This window comes from Poecile atricapillus, chromosome 4, assembly GCF_030490865.1.
Source record: "Poecile atricapillus isolate bPoeAtr1 chromosome 4, bPoeAtr1.hap1, whole genome shotgun sequence".
Lineage (NCBI taxonomy): Eukaryota > Metazoa > Chordata > Aves > Passeriformes > Paridae > Poecile > Poecile atricapillus.
This window is the reverse complement of record NC_081252.1, coordinates 61165848-61187287: the sequence shown is the minus strand read 5'-3', so window position 1 is coordinate 61187287 and position 21440 is coordinate 61165848. Positions and strand designations below refer to the sequence as shown.

The window sequence follows — 21440 nt, the reverse complement described above, 5'->3', positions numbered from 1 at the left end:
GAGCAAGCTGTATTTCATGTTCTGTTTTTTACTGCAATTATTTCAGTAAAATTAATTCATTTTTTAAATTACATTGTTCAAGAGCACTAAGAAATAGAATATATGATATACAGTCCTTTGTATGGCTGAAAATCTCATCTCACATACTGCTAAAGAAAATCAGTAATGTATACACTAGAATACCACCATGATGTTGGGATAGTTATAAAATACAGACTCGCTATTAAATAGACTATAATATTTCAAATGATACCATAGCTCTAATTTGCCTCATCAAAAATTAATCAATGAAAAGGTCTGGTCTAGTGTTTAGAAGATGGAAATTTACTTCCTTCCTTTGCATATCACTATTAAAAGATTATTCCCTTTTATATTTCATTACTTGGATCGGAAAATCTCTAGAAAGAAACTTCTGTTGTCTTGTAGGCATGGGATGTACATTCCATTGTGGTATGCAGCAGTAATACTGAAAAGCTGGACTAGTAAAGGACCAGAATGAGACACGTTCTTCTCCAGAGTACTGTGATCTCTGCCTAATCACCAACACCACTTTGTTTAGACAAAATGGTGTTGCTTGTGTTTTCTTTGAAGGTTTTGATCCAGCATGACTGAGTTCAGTCCTGCTTTATAAATGAAATGCTATGAAATATTAGCTAGGGAATACAGCTATGGAGTTGGTTTTTTTTCATGTGATTCATACTTACTTTATGTAAAACCATCTTATCATGGATAGAAATGGTGCACAGTCCTTTAATTAAATCAGCTCTAAGTTTTGCCTGAATGATCAATAAAATGAGAAAATTCTCTGTCTTGCTATGAAAGCTCTATTTTTTTCATATTCCTCCATTCTTTTCTATGTTTAAAGTCTTTCTTCAGATCCCCAAGTTGATATTTGTTCCTTTGGGCTCACCGCAGAACTATAATCTGTGGTTAATCAAGCTAATTTTCTTTTGTCACAAAATTTGAAAAGAAAAGAAAAACAAAAAAGCCATAAAAATATCCATTTGTTGTTGCTGTTCATGAAGCATGACATTTTCATGGCTAAAACTGCCTAAAGGAATAGAGAAATTAATTTCAGTAAATTGGATTTTATGTGTATAAAATACCTCAGAACAAATGAAAAACTATGAGATGACATTTGGATCAAAGGAGATATACCCATTGACTCCAATGGATGTTGAACTGGATCCTTGATTAACAAACTTCCTTATTATGAGTAATCGTGAGGCAGCAACACCAAGTAGAAAAGGTAACAAGGCACAAGATTAAGGAAGCAAGTCAGAGTAGGGAGGAATATTTAACACAGCAAAGTTTTCTAGCAGAATGCAGAATTAGAAATGATACAATTCTTGTGTCAAGTCTCAATGTCCTCTGCCCCCTGTGCTCACAAGCCCTGTGTGGGCATCAGTACAGGTTTGGTTTAGCACCTTTGCTCATTAGTGCTGCCAATAAATTCTCCACATTACATCCCATGGGTCTACCTGAAGCAGGGTAAACAGAATCATGGGCTTCCATTTATGAACTTGATACACCTGTTGACATTCCCTTTAATATCAACAAAAGGTATGCTTAGAAATCAAAATGAATGCACAGATCTACACATTCATGATGGATACTAATATTCATACATGTGTGCATACAGCAAGGAAAAATTTTACTGAAGTTTTCCAATAGGAGAATAGTGACAATTAATTGCAAAGTTAGTGAATAATACAGTTCACAAGATACCTACAGAAATGGGTGTTCTATTTATATAGATACATATGTGTATATAGATAGAATTTTCTTTTGCACTCAGAAGTAGTGCAAAAAAATTAACCTTTTCTCTTTATGCTTATTTTTTTCAATTCAAATTTTGTAAATTATGGTAATCTGTTCTGAGCAAGTGTCTCCTCTAAAATCTACAGCTGAAAGTCAGCAGTCACTCTAATGAAATGAACACATTTAAAACAATGTGAAATAATAGGTCAGACACAATCAGTATAGTGTTCCAGATCCAGAAGAAAAAAAGGGACTTTATGGAATCCTACTTAATCTGTAGGATTCCCCAGCTCTTTCTTGTCTCCTTCTATCAGTGTTGGCAAATTTAGAAATGAGGACCAGCTCCGACAGAAGCCAGCTGACATGAATCCATACTGCTGCTCTGTTCTTTGCCCAGCACAAGTAGCACTTGGGGAGCTATTAAGGATGGTAATAATTTAGGTGAAAAGGATTAGATTTGTTCATTCATCAGATCAGTCACCTGATCTGGCTCCAACAGTACTTGCACCAATACAAGGGAGGTGAGTGCAAGACAAATTTAGCTTTCCATGTGGCAGTCTCTAACCCAGACTAATAGTCTCTAAACTATTTTACTGCTTAGAGTCAGATTTTGGTACTTAGGGGTTCTGTTGTGAATATAAAATGGAGAGATTACAGAGAGAGATTAAAATTGAGAGATTAAAAAATGGAAGTACACAGACAGAATAAAGTGACAAAGTGGATAGGTAAATAAACATAAACACAAGATCCTCCATAAACACAAGGATCAGGGCATCACACAAGAAAGGTAAAGGCTTTTCAGAAACATACTAGAAGTAGGATCAAACTCAATAGCCCAAGGAAAACCTTCAATTGAATAAACAAATTATAGTTTGAGATGCTTCAAAGAAGATCTCTCCAGCAACTATGGGTAAACATAATGCTGTGGCAGGGAAAGGGAAGGGGATAAGCAGGCTAACCAATAATGTTAACTAGGTATAGAAAATTACTTTACAAGGTTATATGAACTAGTTGCTTGTGATAGCACAATAGACAGACTCATGAAGTTATCTTTATGAAGATTAAAAATATGAGTGGGTAGGCTACAGGATTCCCTTTCCAGATGAATAGCAGACCTTAGGGTTCCCATAAGCTTTCCACAATAAATTTTTTAAGTTCTAAAACAACTCCTTCCAAGAACAAAAGTTTGAACCACCAGCTTTGCATTAAAGCCTATTTCTTGACTGCTTTGGAGCACTCACTCCTCCCTGCATAACAATTCAGACCAAATTCCGATGGATATTCAATATTAAACAACTAATTAAAATTTTTGCTGTTTTCATTGCTTTGAACAAGAAGCTGGTTTGGGCATTTTCAGGTCTTCATACAAATTGTACCTCTGCCGGTCTCATTCCTAAACTTAATTAATAGTTATTATTATTTATGACTGTACTGCATACTAGTCCAAATTTGTCTTCTTGAAAGAGAGCCTGTGGCGGTGTTCTTGGAATTTTTTTCTTCATCTTTTTTCTTTTCTGAAATAACATTATTAGTTCAAATCTTGTACCTTGTTTTTATATGACTAGTGCTTTGTCTTTGTCTTTCTTTTTCTCCCTTTTACCCTTCTGACATTTTTAATTTTAAACTGCTCCAACCCTACTTCATTCTGATTTCTTACTCATGGATGCTTCAAGGACTCACATCACTGATTATTATCTTTCCATTCTCATTAGTCCAGACCTTAATTTTATTTCAAAGGTCATGATCTGTATGTCCAGTGAACACACTAACTGGTTTGTGTTCATACACACACATCTTTCTCCTTAACTAATACCCATGAGCCTGGCAGTGCTCCTTGTGTGAAAACTGGCCATTACCATCTCCAGAATACTGGTAGAATCTGCCATTTCTGCTGAAATCCCAATTTGTACTCTGATGTCTACTGTCTCTTGTTTTTTTGTTCCCATTGCCCACTTTTCACTGACTTCTGAAATTTCTGTTATTGACAGACACTAAAATCTGTTTCTGAGTCATTAGGAACAGAAGAGGACACTACTGCAGCAGCTCACTGTACTCTTCAGTCTGGTTTAAAATTGCCATCTGATTTTATTAAATGCTATTGGGTTTGCGCCATCTTTTTTCATTTCTCATGTGCCCCAATTTTCCCATTTGTTTTAGCAAAATACTGAGAAATCAAGGGATGAAAAGCACACCAGTATTATTTCTAACTATATGAATATTATCTTTTCAATCCATGTCCTATCCGGTGATTGCTTCAGATTCCATTTTTGATTTAGAAAATTCTTAAATTGGTGCTTAATTCTCTACCTGCCACATCTTCTGCAACACTCCCATCCCTGTTCTCTCTGATATTTTATGCTTATGATGAATTAACTTCTGATATAAGGATTCTGTGATGTTCTGTCTTTATTAAAAAAATGAAAAGCTAACATTTGACTGTATGAGCTTTTGCAAATACATTTTTTTCTCATTTATTATTCTGAAAGTAACATATAACACCATCCCAAAAGTGTTAGATGCATAAAAGAGAGGAACAGAAACCACTGTGATCATTACTAAAATAAATGCTAAGAAATTACATTACCAGAAAACCTTGGCAGAATCAGCTAATTATAGTTGGCACAGTTAGATTATGGATAACCAGCTACAGTAATCTGACTCCTTCTGTGAGAATCCTCTGGTTTTGGCTGCATTTTCCTGTGAAGAGCTGCCCCAAGATAGATTGGTTTAGATTGAAAAATTCCGTTATTTACAGGAATTAAGCCTACAAAATATTGTGTCTGCTTTCACCATGTACAACACAGAGGGTTCCTTAAAATTTTGGCAGCTTTCATATGAAAGTCACCAAAATTATTAAATTATCTAAACCCCCTCCTTTGAGTGCTTGAGAACCCTTAACAGAACTTGTCATTCACATGCAGTAGAACACAGCATCTAACACATCCTCTGTTTCCCTAGCACCCCCCATTCAGTACACAGCACAAAGCTAATGAAGTTCCTTTGTGTAGGCTTTCACTGGTAGCTACTGAAGAGATGGAACCATGGCAGAAGCAGGGGACTGCAGAACAAGAAAGGATAGGCTTTAGAGTAGTCCAGTGCTGCTTTAACAAACTACCCTCATTCCCAAGCTTCACTGTGATAGTCATGGAAAAAGAATTTTCACTAGTGTGTGTTTCCAGAAACGCCATCTACTTTTTCAAATACATAGCCAGCCTTAGACAACAGGCTGTATCCAGCAGCAACAGTTTTGTTAGTATATGGGGAAAAATGAAATCCCAGGTGCTCTGCAAAATCAGGCCCTTGTCTTCTCAGACAGGACTTCCCCTCAGACTGCCCCAGAGCATGTGGGGACTGCCCCAGCTCCATGTGCCCTAATGTCACAGGTGTGCACTGGAAGGATAATGCCTCCTTAGCTGGTGGAAGCTGTGCAGCCATTAAGGTTGGCAGCAGAGATGAAATCAAAGAGTCGTTTAGGTTGGGAAGCACTTCTAAGACTATGGAGTCCAACCACTAACCCAGCACTGCAAGGCCACCACTAAACCATGTCCCTGCGTGCCACCTCCACAGGTCTTTTAAATACCTCCAGGAATTGTGACTCCACCACTTCCTTGGGCAGCAGAATGATACTGGGAAACACCCTACAAGAAAATGAGTAGCACTGGAGCTACTGAGTGAGGGCTGGTCAGCCCATGCACTACCTGATGATGTCATTCCATGGTGATGACACAACTCACAAAGGGAAATGAGTTCATCTTGCATGTGTGACTATAAATATAGCATTTCTTTTCCCCCAAGCACCTGACTTTGCATCCTTAACATGTATGCATGTAAACTTTCTCCTTCTTCACTGAAGACACACCAACAGCTGTAAAATATTGGCCAGATAGCTGCCACAAACTGTTATGGATTAGGAGAAAAACAGCTTCAAAATCTTCAAATCTTTCCCATGCTTTGAAATATTTCGAAAATCAAATTTCTCTTCACATTCAAGTGTTGTACATGTGTCTGTTTTGCATGTGGAAAAGAAAATTTTGTGTCCACAATGGGTATACATACAAATGGCTTTTGATTACAGTGGCTTTAGAAAATTGTGTCACATTAAATAATTCACATTATCCTCCCAGCAGAAGAAATCCAAAAGTGTCTAGCGAGGAACTAAATTAGCGAAAGTCAGGACTTAGAAAATATTGTCCTCTGTGTAGCAATAGTAACACCTCGTTATTGTCTTATATAGAGAACAAACAAATTGGATAATTTGTAGCTCAGATAAGCAAGCCCTGGTTAATAGAGTCATACAGGATGTAAGGGGAAATGGGAGTGTGCATTCCCCTGCCTAGATACCTCTCCTGACGCAGAACGTGAGCGCTCTGCCACACTAACTCTAACTTTGCAAGGGGCATGTGCAGATTTAGCTCCATTAACATCAATAAACTGGCTACCAGAGCAGACCACAGTGTGGGGAGGATGCAACAGATACATCTGGGGAAGAGCTCTTAGAAATCACTCCAGCCCAGGCAGCACAAGAAAGTGGAGACAAATTTTGAAAACCAGCTGGGCAAGATACAGCTATCTTTCAAGGCTCAGGCCAAGTAATCCTTCCTAATTGACAGTAGGGGATGACTGTTTAATAATGTCAGAAATTTTAAGAGAATGAATCATTTCATAGATGGCAACAAGAAATAACAGAGCTCCAAATTTTGCATAGTGCTGCTAGTACAGAGCTATTGTTTTTAGAGTACATTCAAATCCATTATGCATTGAAAATATAGATAAAATAGCTCAGCAACTAAAAAAATTAGAAAAAAGTAAGGTAACATGGGGACTAAATTATTGTAGTTTGGTGGAAACTGTTCTTCTCAATGTTATCTTCACCTTCAAATTCTTACAGGATTCCTGTTTGTTCCTAGACTCATACTGACTGAGACTAGGTCTTGGCCTTATTATCTGATAGTTTGTAATATCTACTACTTGATGACTTGATAAGAAATTACATTTTAAAAAGCTTGATATTAATTTAAAACCTACAAGGTTTTGCTCATTATGTCTGAGACAGCCTATTCAACTCCTAGTCAGCAGCTACAGCAAAGTACGCTGACCCCATTGATGAGGTAATCAATTATGCTGGTACAAAACAAACTTGTAACTAGAAAAAAAGGAAGCCTATGGTTTTATACAGAGCCAGAGAAAACAGAGAGAAAGACCATTTGGCAATTGACATAGGACAAACCACTTAATTTCCAGGTTCCAAGAAGATATCTTTTAAATTTGTATTAAATACGATTTACAGAATCAATGTTCTTCTATGCTGGACAGCTTTACTTGAGTGAATGAAGACAAACCAGGGCACACATCCAAAGCTGTGGCTCTACAAGCATGTGGCACTCAGGAATGGAGGTTTACATGCCAGCAACTGCAATTATCCCAACTAGCAATGATTTAGCATTCTGTGATGTCTAGAGCCCAAAAAACACAGGCTATGCCTTTATATCACAACCATCTGAAATCTAGGTTTAAATTCTGCCTTTGAAGAAACTGCAGCACAGCTTGCTGCTGTGTGCACACTGGAGAATAAAAATGATTAATTCCGCCCATCAGTGAAGTTTTTGCTTATGAGTATCACAAGCCTTTGCTGTGTGCAGCAGAAAAAAAAGAAAATAATTTTTATGCTTAGTTTCTGATCCTTATTCAAAATCATGCAACAGTGCTAATTACTAAACACTGGGAAGACTGAATAAAATATCATAAAATGCTGACTTAAAAACTGACAAAACAGAACACCTTAAAACTATGTACATTTACCACATTATTTTATTACATGATTTTTAGTGCATGAGCTCAGAAAAGATTTTCATGTTGAAATTAACTGAGGAAAGTAACTGGAAAAGAAGCAAATCAAAATGGAAATACACCATGTAATACACGCTGCCACGATGAGCTGAACATATGAAAAAAGAGCAGAATGATCAATCCCTCACCACAAGAAAAAGAGACATGTAAAGATTGGCTTGAGAAAAAAAAAGATTTCCTCTTGGAATCACCACAGCAGGAGCCAGAGGAAGCTTTGCACCCAGAGACCTAATGTCGTCTGTTAAGCTAACAAAACTAGTCTGGAAGAAGAAAAAAAGTAAGACTTTATCTTTTTATCCCCTTCCACTTCACTGCTCATCTCCCTAGTGCTTATCTTGATCCCAGTTTTCTTTTTCTGAGTTTTTTTTGCCTCCCTCTCCCTCTTCTTTTCTTGCTTTTTTTTTTTTTTGGTGCTGACAGAGGGAGCAGCATGGGTGCCTGATGCCAGCTGCCTCCGAACCGGAGCCCTACCTTTGCCATTTGCATTGTCACCCTGAGCAATCCCAGGCTGTACCACAGAGGACACAGAAGGGGTCAGTGACAGAGGTGGTGCTGCCAATTCTGCCTGGCCCCCGGAACCTCACAGGGGCTGCAGAGCCCCATGGCTGCTGAGGGCCAGCACAAGTGTGAGACACCGTGTTCTGTCACCGGGATGAAACACCGAGTGGTCAGTGCCTGGTGCCACTGGACAGTTTGCAAAGAAACCACAGAAATCCCCTACCTAAGTCAGCCACGTTCTGCCCACTTTGCCACAAGCATGTAATGCATGACATGTAATGCAAAACTTGCCATGACTGAGGAGGAATCCCCAGTAGGATTTTCTCTAGGACATGCTCTAGGATGCCCCTCCACAAAACAATAATGCTGCGGCTGTAGGGTTGCCAGAGCACAAGAGATGCTCTCTGTACTAAATCACAAGCTAAACTAACCATGAGAATACAATGTGCATTACACAGACATGTTAATCTTACATTTACACATGGAAAAATCCTAATGCAATGTATTATTCCTCTGAGGTTTTATGCCACATTCTTCTTTCAGTTACAATAGACCAGACCTGCCCTGCACAACTCAGGCTGTAATTTGAACAGTAATTTTTACATTAACACCACATAAGCAACAATCAGCAATGGTTTATGCTATTGGGACAATAAGTACAACTACAGACTTATCTATAAACTGTATGGATAGAGTAAGAAAGATCTTGCCATATATCTCAGTTCTGCACAATCTCCTTGGAGTCCACAACACTTGAGGAACAGGACTCCACCCACCCATAGGGAAAGTATTACAAGGTTCACAGAACTGATTGAAGTACAGCTAAATTACACACTTAGGTACAGCTCTACATTAGGCTGAAAATAACTGCATTTTCTAGTGTTTGTGTTATCTTAAAAAAGTACCTTGAATAATTACTCATAAAATTAAAAAGAATAAAACCAGACAGTCCTGGCCAAGTGAGCTTGGTGTATTATTGAGCAATTTCCCTCATTTTATCCACTGATGGCACATCTAGAAATAGGAAAAATCTGAATTTTCAGCTTGAAATATGAACTCTACAAATCTGTATTTCTGTGTATGTATTGTAAGCCCACACCAGGGAATACTTTCAAAAATAAAAATAAACATCTAAACTTTGAATGCACTTTAAGGGTCAAAAAGCAATGGGAACAAATGCATTATTTAATCATAAAAAACCTCACTCGATGTGGTGCAAGGCTAAGGAGGAAGCTCAGGCTCCCAGAGGCATGTGAAGTGAGGGCTGCTTTGAGGGACTGCTGCAAACAGGGCTGGAGCTGAGCTTTCCCACAGCCCTGCCTCTGCCTGGGAGAGGTGGCAATGTTTAAAAGCTGGAGAAGACAGGCAGCTTCAAAAAAGAATTAGCTGCCATTTTCTCAGGCACAGTGAAACAGAGAGGAAAAAATACTGGGAATTTCTCGCCTACAATAAAATAAAGGCATTACTCAAAACTGAGAAGAAAACCTGTCGAAAAGAGGAGCTACCCACACAAGGCTTGGACTGAATTACAAAATTCTTAGCCTTTTTAATAGCCCATTGTTATCAGCTACATCTCTACTACAGTGTCTTTGTTTTTCCTCCACCCTCATTAAGGGTTAGGTCAATTTCTTACCTGATCAACACAGGCTCTGCTCTCATTACTTTGACTCAAAGCCAACAGTACCTTTTAAAAAATACTCACAATCATCATCAGCCATGGTATGCTTACCCTGAGGTAGTTGAGGGTGAAGTTTGTCAGACCCATTCGAGTGATGTTTTTGGACAGCTGCTCCAGCACCTGAGGGTCTTGTGCCTAAACAACAAAGGAAAAAAGAATTTTCACTGTGTTTTCATTGGGGTATTTTTAAGATGTGCTTATGAATGTAGAGAGGGTTCCCTGAAAAGCAGTGCCACTGTTACGGAAAAGTTACACACTGATGCTAAATTTACGTAATAAGCTAGAGTTCCATATGCATAGGAAAATGTAAAGCATTATGAAATTGGAGCAGACTAAAGACTGCCATCCATTCAAAAGATAGACCTAAGAGGTCTGATCATGCAAGTGAGCTTCCTGAGGGATTGCAGTACACTTAGAGCCTTCTATTTGTTGGCTGTGAGTCCCAGGAGACTAGACAGAAAAAGGCAGTTATAAAAAACATATCATTTTCTTTTTGTGGGTAAGAAACTGCAGCATAAAGACCTCATCAAATATGTGACATTAAGCAGAGTCTGGAGAACCCCTTCTGATCTGAGTTATTTTCCCAGAATTAAATGGGGAAAAATGCAAGTATAGTCCTCCCCTGACCCTAGCCAGGAGCTTTACCTGTGAGACCAGCCTCCTCTTTAAAATGAGATCAATCTCATTACTAAAATTAATACCTGATGGTTGCTGTCTAATCTGCTTCCACTTTGAATTTAGCAGCCCCCTAAATACATGGCCATCCTCATTGTCCCTTAATGGGATCCTGTTGAAGAGTTCAGTTGATCAGTTCCCTAAGAAAGACGATAATCCTGGGACAGAAATGGTGGGGTGGGTTTTCAAAGGTGCTTTCTTCAGGCTTGTAATAGCATTTTGAAAAAAGGTTCAGCTTAAGTTATATAAAACTCCTCACTATGAATATATCTTTATCTGTGGATATCTAAGTGACTTGATGTCAAAATACAGGAACATCTTTGTGCCTGTGTTCCTAGCCTTTATAAAACCATAGGCCTGCAATTGATTTTGTATATTGGGGTGCTACTAGTAGGAATAGGTCTATGGTGAAGAAATTAAATGTTTTAATGTGTGTGTTTTCATTCAGTAACAGAAGAAAGTCTTGTTATGTGGAAGAAAAAGGTCTGGATTAAAATTCTGAAGGTTTCTAAGTAAATATATGGCAATTTCTTATCTTCTGTCTGTGCAAGGATAACACCAGTTTGCTTCATTTAAAACTTATCATTGATACCTACAACGATGAAAATTCACAGACTTTGGTGTAGTTCAGGTTGATAAGAAGAGATTTTGGACCCAAATCATACAGAACACCAAGTGGGACTAAAAAGAAAATTATGTGTTAAAATAGAATGAAAACATAGCAACAGTGGCAATAATAGAGTGCTGAGAAACAAGGGAGTGATGAAAGAACTTGTGAATAGACGTATATGCAGGCAAACCAAAATATTTATAGTTAATTGCCTTGGGTGTGAAATTTGCTGGAGTTCTTCATAAACCTAATCTCATCTCTTTGCATTAGGTCAAATGAAGAAAGGATTACTTACATGCATGGCTAGAATGCTGCGTGGGACTAATTCTCTGTATTGTCTAATAGTAAAGTGCCATGTTTTTATTCTCATAAGATCATCAAAAGTAAACTCCAAGATAAGACGTCCTTCTGTGCATACCTAGAATACATAAAATGCATGAAATGAATTCCCAGGAATTTTGTTTTTATTGGTATTGTATCATCGATTAAACAACATTCAAAAATATCAGAGCAGTATTCTATTGTTCATCTCTGCTAGATTAATTGTTTTTAATCCTCTTGGGGAGAAAAAAATGAATGTGGGAAAATTACTTCATAGGCCTTACCTCAGAGACAGTAACTTATAATGCTATAGATTTTATAGCACTTTACAAACATAGAATATTGTGTGCTAAATCTTATTTATTGCATCAATTCTCTTTTCCTCACAGTTTGCAACTGCTAATTAATGACTGAACCTCACAGTGGAGGTGACTGTGGCGCAACTGAGCGCACTTGATGGCAAGTTGCTGAACCAGTCATTCCCAACCTATTTCAGGCTTGTATAGCTTGGCATATAAACCTTTCTCTGATGTCCAGTTGGAGTAGGCAGTACCCTGAATACCTGTGGCCAAACCTGGGGTTTTCTTCATCATTTTCATAGCTCTTTACATAATATTTTTTTTTTGTATTTTCTACTGCTGTTTTTTTGTTGTTGTTGGTTTTTTGTTGTTTTTTTTTTTAGTTTGTTGTGGTTTTGGGTTTCTTGTTTTGTTTTTTGGGTTTTTCTTTGTGTAGGTTTTTTTGATGTTTTATATTTTCCCTCTTATCTAGTTTTATTAATCTCCCCTTCCAAGGAAAGCCAGATAGGTGCCTGCCATGGGGTCTATAAGCTGCATTGCTCACAGGTTTGAGAGTGAGGGGAGCAGTGGAGAGCCAGGACAATGGAGCTACTTCCACAGAAAGTGGCTCACACAGCTTTGCAAGGCACCTTGTCTAAGAAAGGACAGAAAATATAGGAGGAATAAATGCAGCAAGTGGGTACTGCCTATAAAGAAAAAATAAATTCCTGGGGACTTTTAAACAACTCTCCACAATTTTATGTGGAAAAGGTACATGGTTGTGGTCTTCTTTAAGGTGAAGAATACAAGCCCAGCATGGTATCTTGACTGAGGATACTGTGGAATACTGAAAATTAAGTCTGATTTGAAAATTAACTGCCCCTCTTTATTGATTTTTTTAAAAATTGCATATTTAGACTTACAATCCCTGTTCCTAGTGAACTTGCAAATGCAAGTTTCCACAACAGACATATTGTGGAAACAGGGTGTAATGACTTTCAAAATAAAGGGGTTTTGCAACCTTAATTTTAATACAGCTAGTATTTGATTGAAAAATAACCATCCAAGATTCACCTGAGTCTGTTGAGCCTTTTTAAAAGCTCCAACTCAGACTTACTCAGCTCTCACTTGGTCAATGTGAGGCTTTTCTGGTTAACAGTTCACTTAATGTCCTTACAGTTTTTCCTCCTTATTGTTTCAGGAAAAACACATAGGTAATTTTAACATGCATACTATATAGACAAATTCCTGTAGACTTGTGAAGGAGAATCCTGCAACAGGTTCACAGCTGCCCTTTTCAACACACCTTAGTGATGCCTTCAGATATTTAATGTGCCTGACATTTCACCTTTGATTTTCACATCACCTGCACAATGATGAGAAATTACACAGTACACATGCATACACATAAGGATTCACAGAAGAAAAATATGTTGTATTAATGTTAATGTGTTGAGGCCAAAGATCCTGGTTACTGATCAGTTAATGTGAAAATATTTCAGGTTTAAAACAATTCTTTTGTAATAATACCTGTGGCTTCTCATATGTTTCTTTCCTTAAGCTCACACCACGAAAGCTCTTAGCAGATTTTAGGCACTGGCATTAACAAATTTTAATAGAAAAAGTTAAACACATTCTTCATATTACAGTGGTAAAAAATATACATCTTATAAAAGAATTTAATTTCCTTATGTAAAGTAGAATTTTACACATTGCTTTTAATCAATAAAATTGGCACAGTTTTTAATTTAAAAGGGCTATTTTTTTTTTTCCTGAAAGCTGCCTTTTACATAGAATCCAAAAAATCAAAAGGGTCTCCAATTAAGAAAACATTTTCTGTTGTGCTGAATTCATGTTACCGTACTGTGAGCTCTGACATTTTGTTTCTGTGGTAACCAAAATCAGCTGATTAGTTGGCATGGCAACAGAAAAGATGTAATCCCAGCAGACACACTCTAATCAATGCCCCCAGCACAGATGGTCTCCGGAGGATCAACAAGAAAGAGGCTGGCAGGCATTCAGGGTATCACGTGGTTGCTCTAGACTAGGCCAGGAAAAAACTAAAAAAGAACATTTCTCAAACTAACCAATAGCTTTTTAACCCCTTCACTGCACTTATTAATTGTAGGAATTTCAACTGCTTGTGCCTATGAAAACCAACTTTGGCCCTGTGCTTTCTTGCTCACAATCTCATTCTCCTAACACTTGGCCTCTTTACAAGTGCTCCCCCTATATTAACTACCATTTCTCAAACACGAGTTGTTGCTTTAAAAGAAACCTAAAGCTTATACAAATCTGGGAAATGCCTGATATTATTAGTAGGGATTAAAATCACTGAGTTTTGAGGGCTTCACCAATAAAATCCAGCTGATGGCCACACTCTTGGGAGAAGGAAGTGAGTAGTGAGCACATGGAGCACTCACTGCTTTAGAGGTGAAGGCAATGCCCACCTCTGCCATTCCACTGGGAAACATAGTCATTGATAACTGTAGAAAAACAATTTGACTACATATAAAGTGGGAGTGCCAGAGTTGGAGTAAACAGTGAAAACAGAGACTTAGGAGGACTCCTAAAACTTTCATCTACCTGAAGAAAAAAGTGGAGCATCTCCCAGGTGCTGAAACATAGTGGTCTTAGCATCAGTATTTGACAACATTTTATCTATGTCATTGAACTATTATAAATTCTTTATACTATTTATTAATATCTTGATAAAACAATTTTAAAGTGTGTGACATCATAGGTCTAAACACAAGCTGGACTATTCATATTCCTACTGCTTGGCATGATCTGGCCATATTTGTTACAAAAAAATTGGAAATGCCATTTTATATATTCATCCAATACTGCTATATGCAGTGAGTTGCTCTAACTAGCAAAATGTTGAAATGAATAGAAATACATTTGATTGATACTTTATTCTGTGGATTCTTGATTCAATATATAATGAAAAGTATTTCAGTCTGTTATATTAGAAGCTAGTGAATTTGCAGCTTAGAATTTTCTTGTGAAATTGAAACAGTTTGTATTTTTGCAGTAACACTCCCTCATGACAGTTGCACTGGGTCAAATGCAGGTATGATCCAAGGAGCTACACAGCCCATTGCAGTGGTGCTTATTATGGGAGCTCTGCTTTGTTCTATCACCAATGCTGTGAGAGTCAGACTTTATCTTTGGGTACAAGATCTGTGCCCTTGGTGTCTCTGCTCGAAGTTAAATAAGCACAGCTGAGACAACATTCAGCTCTAACTTATTTCTGAGAGAGTATTATTTCTTCTCCCCTCTTCCACCAACTACTTCATTTTATTTCAGATTTGCTTTTACTAACAAGTCACATGTTAAACATGCAGGCATTAAACCCCCCTAATTTTTCTCCTAGAATCCAAATCTCATCCCCACCTGAACTTTTCTAGCAGGACACAGAGGTTTATATTGGAATCTGCTAGAGGAATGTCAAGGCTGAGACCAGCTGTGCACTGCCAGGGCTGCAGCAGACAGAGACCCACGCACACAACAGGGCAGTGCCACAGGAGGCAGCCGTGGACCCTCACCCGAGATGAACATCCAGCCCATCCCATACTGTTCATACATCTCTGACTTGCTGGATCCTAACCTCCCTTCCAAAATAACAACCCTGTCATGTGCTGCCATGATAAGTAAAATAATCTAACTGAATTGAGAAAAGTGTTCTGTATTTACTGGTTAAAAACCCCAAACCAACCCCCTTTTATTTGTATTGCGTTAAAGCTAACACAAAGGGAAATGACACTGAAATCGCTTTAGGCAGCTTAGCAATGAAGCAGCTACTGTGTAACTTTGGCACATCTCCTGCACATGGCCAGGACTCACAGCTTCTTAAGAGCAGCAAAGAGGTGCTAATAGGAATATCTGGTCTCTCCTCTCTCTGTGTCTGTGTAAGCAACAGGGGCTGGAGTGTGCTCACATGTCCTGGCTCCCCAGTGCACCACACACCAGCGGCTTCTTTTTTCCTCTGAGCCCCATTTTAATTACAGGACTACATGTGCCTTATGTATGAACCAAATTCACTATCAATTACAAATATTGAGTATTCACTAACTGTTTGATCCAGAGTGTGTTTCAATCAATTGACTCTTTCCATTTACTTCATTACCTTTTGGACTGGCATCCTACTGTATTAAATCAGTGTTTTCCTATAGATTTATAGTACTTTTATAGGTAAGTATCAAATGTAATGCATACCATCCCAAATGGTAGGTACCAGCAATGCAAAATCCCATTGCTGCTTTAAAATCAAACCCGGGGAAAAGGAGGGCAGGCTGAATTTAATTCACATAAAACTGATAGTTCTGGCAACCTGGCATTATGTGCTTCTCTTGCAATCTTTCTGGGAGAATTACAGGAGATACCCACAGAATCTTCCAGTCACATAATGAATATAGGAAACAGTAATTAAATGGCTTCAAGGGTTTTCAGTATTAGTAATAATCTCAGTCTACCAGAAAAATTCAACAGCCAATATTTTTCACTGTTATACACACTGAAAAAATAAACCCAAAAACCAGCAACATGCTTTATTGAGTCTTTCTTGTTACCTTGGTAAACATGGGTTTTCCATGCTGAGTGACCATGGTGCATTGATCACAGTCCACTGTGATGGATGAGTTGTGGTATGACTCTTTTGAGTGCTTGAGAATGTAATACAGGTCTGTTACACCTCCTTCAAAGACAGTGCTAAAATAACGAGGAATGAGGGTTCTTCCAATTGCTGTGAGGAAAATACAAAGCAGAATTCAGCAAATGCTCTAGGTTATAAAATCTCAAACCATTTTCTAACAGCACATGAATAATTTTAAGTGCAATGAAATCAAACTTTCATTTAATGAATATAATACATGTTCTCTCCCTTTTGTAGAGACAACGTTGTGCCTGTGCCCACTGAAATCAATGAATATGGCTGACTCCATTCACAGGGAGTGGGCTCGTCATATTTAATCTTTTTACATTGATGGCAAGTTAAAGTCACTCTTGAAACCATCTGCAAGGTTTTTTGTCCCAAAGTAATTATTACACAAAAACCCACATGATGTCAATTACTACTGAAAGCTGAATATTACCCATAAGTGTATAAATACAAGTGGTGAATATTGACAGAATTATACTTCTACACCCCAAAAAGCAAAGCACTTTTATATAAGGGGGTTGTGTACACGTATATGTTTTCCTTGCACGTGGGCATGTGTATATTTATATATACCCACCCATACATACACACACATGCACACGCACTCTTGATTCAATAGGAGGGCTACTACTGAGAAATCAGAGTACTGGGGATGGACCTGAGAATGTAATACAGTATATGACCACCCACAGGTCTCTCTTTAGACAGGCGTTTATGTCATAGGCTAGAAAGTCTCCCTTATATGCACCACTTAAACCCCAAACTGTGGACTGAAGGTACCCAATTCTGAATTATTTAGTTGGGCAAAACTCTCACTGAAGTCACATCTCCCACTTCAGTAGTGGTGTCAGGTAAGTTTCATGAGGTCTAATTCCAAAAATGTAGTAGTGAGAGTTCAGCTTCTGGGTGTGCTTCAGCTGCACAAACTAGCAGCAGCACAGACATCAAAGGCAATTATCTCACATGCAACTGATGCTTTCCATCTCCTTCTTTACAGATAAATTTGAATGTAACCACAAGCCTGGTATAAGAGAACATTTCAGTTTATAATGGATGAATTCTTCCACACCAAATGACTCATTGCTCTGCAATGTGATTAATCAATCCACAGTAATTTTGAGTGGTGGATACATAAACATTTCCTCCATTTTACAGGGAAAAACCAAGCAATCTAAATGGTCTCTTGGAAGAATGAGGTAGAAAAGTCACCATCCACAGGCAAGATTAGTTTATTAGTTCCTAATTCTAATTTGTCTATTAGGACTATGTGGTGACTCATGACTCCCTCACTTGCTGTATACTTTTGAGAGTAATTTCTAAAAAAACTATTTTCATAGAAATTTTGCCAACATATGAACAAAGGCTCCTGAACCTAAAAATGCATTTGGAGATGGGTGTTGCAAATTAAAAAATAAGGAATTTTCACAGTAGTTCTGTGAATACTGTTTTTGTTTTGTGCATCGCAATTTGGAATATTGTATAGGCAGTCATAATGCATATTGTATAATGAAGATATGCAAATATAGAAAGCTAGGACTCATAAAAGCTTTTGCTGTAATATCACATATCAATATAGTTTAATACACAAAAATATATCACACTCTCTGGACCTGGCTGTCAGTTCAGTGAATACATTGAAAGACTTGTAAAACTGTAGATCTTAAAAAACCCCATCCACTAACCATGCAAACAATAATTTTTTACAGTCTTTTAATTTAATTTAGAAAAACTGAAGTCCAGTGTATTAGCATAGGATTTAATTCATGGTTTAACTCAAATTTCTTCATGTTGGTGTGGTATATAGTAAAAAGTGAAATTTACTCATCAAGTTAATTTCTTGCTCCCCTAAGGCTAATTAGTGCAAATTAAATTTCCTGCTAATCATCTTAAGCAGCAAATGGGTGATATGAAAATCCAGCATTCCTACTGATTGTGATAAACCTCTATTCATGTGACTTATGCACTGCATAAATATCTTGGAACTATTTAACTGCAGCTTATAGACGGTTCCCAAAGTAGTGTGGTCATGTGGTATTGCTTTTTGCCCTGTATTTACAGCTACAATGCATTAAAGAAGGCTAGAAATACATTAAATAATTTATTCTTATTACTAGTAAGCATTTTTAATAAAAATTATTTCCTGGTAAGTGTTATCTATGTTTGCCACAGGGATATGCTACTGTGGGAGACAAAATGGGAGACCAAAAGGATGAAAATGAAAAGAGGTACACACAAGGATGTGCTCCATGGAACCTCATTTTCCATGACAGATGCATGTGCAGGCCCTGTCGGTCTGCAGAACTGAAAATAACTGATGCTTATAACTGCAAATATCCAGCATAAATGTTTATAGCTAGATATTAATCTCCAGAAGAAACAGTAATGGAGACCTGTGTTAATGAGCAGACCTCTCCTCAGCTCACTATTTGGCTTTGCCATGAAAGACTGAAGCAGGTTCAAGGTTTTGGTTCTCCTTCTGAAGCACTCAATGGCTTAAAAAGAACATTTGATTTCTAGAATAAACATGAAACTCTATGGTAGTAACAAGGGTTTTTGTGCAGGTGGTAGAATTTCCAAGAGCAACAAAAGCCTGAATAACTCTTAGGAGGCGTACAGATCATCCCAAACTTTGTGCACTTTTTAGTGCAAAGGACTATTCCTTGAATTTTTCTATTCCAAGGAAATAATTGTGTAGATGAGTATGCAAGCACATATGTGTGTGCACTCCCTGCTCTGCTGCATGACACATACAATCCTTTCCTGGGAAAAAGAATGAGAATATGGCAACGATGCTTCTCCTTCCCTACTTGCAGTAGATGGATGCGCTCACATGTGGCCTGCCACTCACTGTGCAGGTCAACAAGACTTCAGCAACACCATGTACCTTCTACTAGAGATAGCAGGATACTTTCTAGGAGGACCCCAAACAATGTGAAGGCAGAATTATGGAACAACTGGATACTTGTGGCCACTTCAGGATGTGGTCCAGTCATCCTTATGCCAGTGAAATGAACTCACCCCTTGCAGAGCACAGAGAAAGCTGTATGCCAGCCTGGCCATGGGTTTGCAATTTCCCAGTGGCACTCACAGCAGTAATGGAAAGTATCGTCTAATAGCATATCCAATTGCACCAGTGGGGCTGAATTAAATTTTATGTGCTACTGCAATTGGAATTCATTCATATTTTAGAGCTTGGCTTTTAGTCCACAGAATACATGTTCAAGAATGTGTCTGTGCATGGTTTTGTAGGGCTCCTTCCTACCACACCATACTTCTCTAAAGGGGCATCACATGGAGCTTCAGAACTAGAACACAGATCTTAGCCACAGGAGCTCTGAGCTGAGCATTTGCAGAGCAGTTTGAGTATGGAGAAGTTCTTGTAATTTCCTTTCTTAGTGTCAGGGCTTTATTAATTCTCCAGTCTTTTTGCTCACCCATCTCCATGGTCCAATTTTGTTTTCTCAGCTTATGGTTGGTTGCTTATCTTCCAAACTCAGTGTTCAACTCCCAGTATCTCCTTGTCTTCTCCCCTCCTCAAATGATTCTTTTGCTCAAGGAAACTCAATAACCTGCCCTAAATCTACATGATTTTTTTTCATTCTTCTTAATTAACAAGGCCCAGTTATTTAGTCTCAGTTTCCTCATTCTCCTCCATGCTGCCCAAAACGCCAGCTTCACATACACTTTTAATCAGCCCTTCCTACCCATCCAGGCTTCCACATCTGCTTGTCCCAGGCCTTACAAGCCTAAGCACTTCTTCTGGATCTTGATTTTGCGGGTTACTCCCACCAAATTCTGTCTCTGCACTTTTCTACATTCTGTCTCCTGGTAAAAGCAGATTCTTTCTCCAAATTAATCCCCTTTCCTTCCTTCCTTCCTTTCTTCAGCTTCTCATCAGCCAGAGACCAGTCAAGAGGACCTCTTTTCTCTGTGTCCCCTCACCCAGCCAAACATATTCCCATTCCCTGTATTTTTCTCATTGACTTCCAGCTCTCTCTTACTCAATCATCCTCCATCCTCTTACCTCCCAGACACTATTTCTCTCTCCTCTATCATATCAATGGCATCTAGTCCTTCTTTTTTTCCCACTCCTCTTCCCTTTTCTTTCCTCTACATTCAGGTCAAGTTCCTTCCTGGATCCCAGATGCATCTGCCAGCAGTGTAGAAGAAAGGGTTTCCTGCTTTTGCATGCACCACTGGCTGAGCCTTCCCTGTGGGTTTTGTAATGGAAATGACCACGATTCCACATAGCCCTGACCTGAAAAATATCTAGTTACTCTATGTAGCTGGCATGTGGATGCCCCACTGAGCTATGTTTCTGGGAAGGGAGACCTTGGAAATTTTAGCTATCAAACTCTAGTAAAGCCTGCACTGAATACCTGAGAATGGCTACCTTTCTTTTTGCCAAAATATTTAGAAATCTGTTAAATTCAGTCAGATTTCCACAAAGAGGACAAAGGGATACCCCTGCCACAAAGGTGAGCAACTCTATTCCAAAGCATATAGATTTTTAAACAACTTTAAAACAAACTTGCAATGCTTTTGTAACGTGGAAAAAATACCTTCATCTATACAAATAATAACAGGCTTTTATGTCCCATTACCCAGAAAAGACCATTTAATAGTGAGAAATGTGACACCCCACACTGCAAGATACTGTATATACCAGAAGGAAAAATCACCTGCTCCTCAGCATTCAGATATTGATTCTAGATCACTGGAATGTTGCTTTAAATTATCATTTTGTCCTGGGCAGCATTCCTTCCTAGTTGAAGGAGGATTTCTTATGAGAAGTCGGCACTGCCACTTAATCTTTGCTTGATTTTACTAGCAGTTGCCCAGATAGCAAAGCAAAGTCACAAAGTTCGGCTGGATTTAGCAACAAGAAATAGTTACTTATATGAAAATGTCTGTAAGAAAGGCATATCAAAAATTGATATTTTGCATTTAAAAAAATGCTCTCATCCACTGGCATGACATAACTTTAGCTTATGTTGTAGTATGACAGCTTGGCTAAACGGAATTCCATAAAACATCAGAGACCAAAAAACAATCTTAGAATTGAAGTAAGATAGATTTGTGACTGCACTCCCCCTCCCCCCACCAAAT

The 21440-nt window shown here is 38.2% G+C and overlaps 1 protein-coding gene across 11 annotated transcripts in view; it reads right to left on the bottom strand.

Moving 5' to 3' along the window:
* Window positions 1–21440, bottom strand: part of LDB2 (LIM domain binding 2) — a 363923-nt gene that overhangs the window by 35576 nt on the left and 306907 nt on the right. For all 11 annotated transcript variants that reach the window (XM_058837474.1, XM_058837477.1, XM_058837476.1 and 8 more), the window contains 3 exons: window positions 16243–16415; window positions 11365–11487; window positions 9836–9919 (listed from right to left, as the gene is read on the bottom strand). In XM_058837474.1, coding sequence (XP_058693457.1) covers window positions 9836–9919; window positions 11365–11487; window positions 16243–16415 — 380 coding nt within the window. The remainder of the gene's footprint in view (window positions 1–9835; window positions 9920–11364; window positions 11488–16242; window positions 16416–21440) is intronic.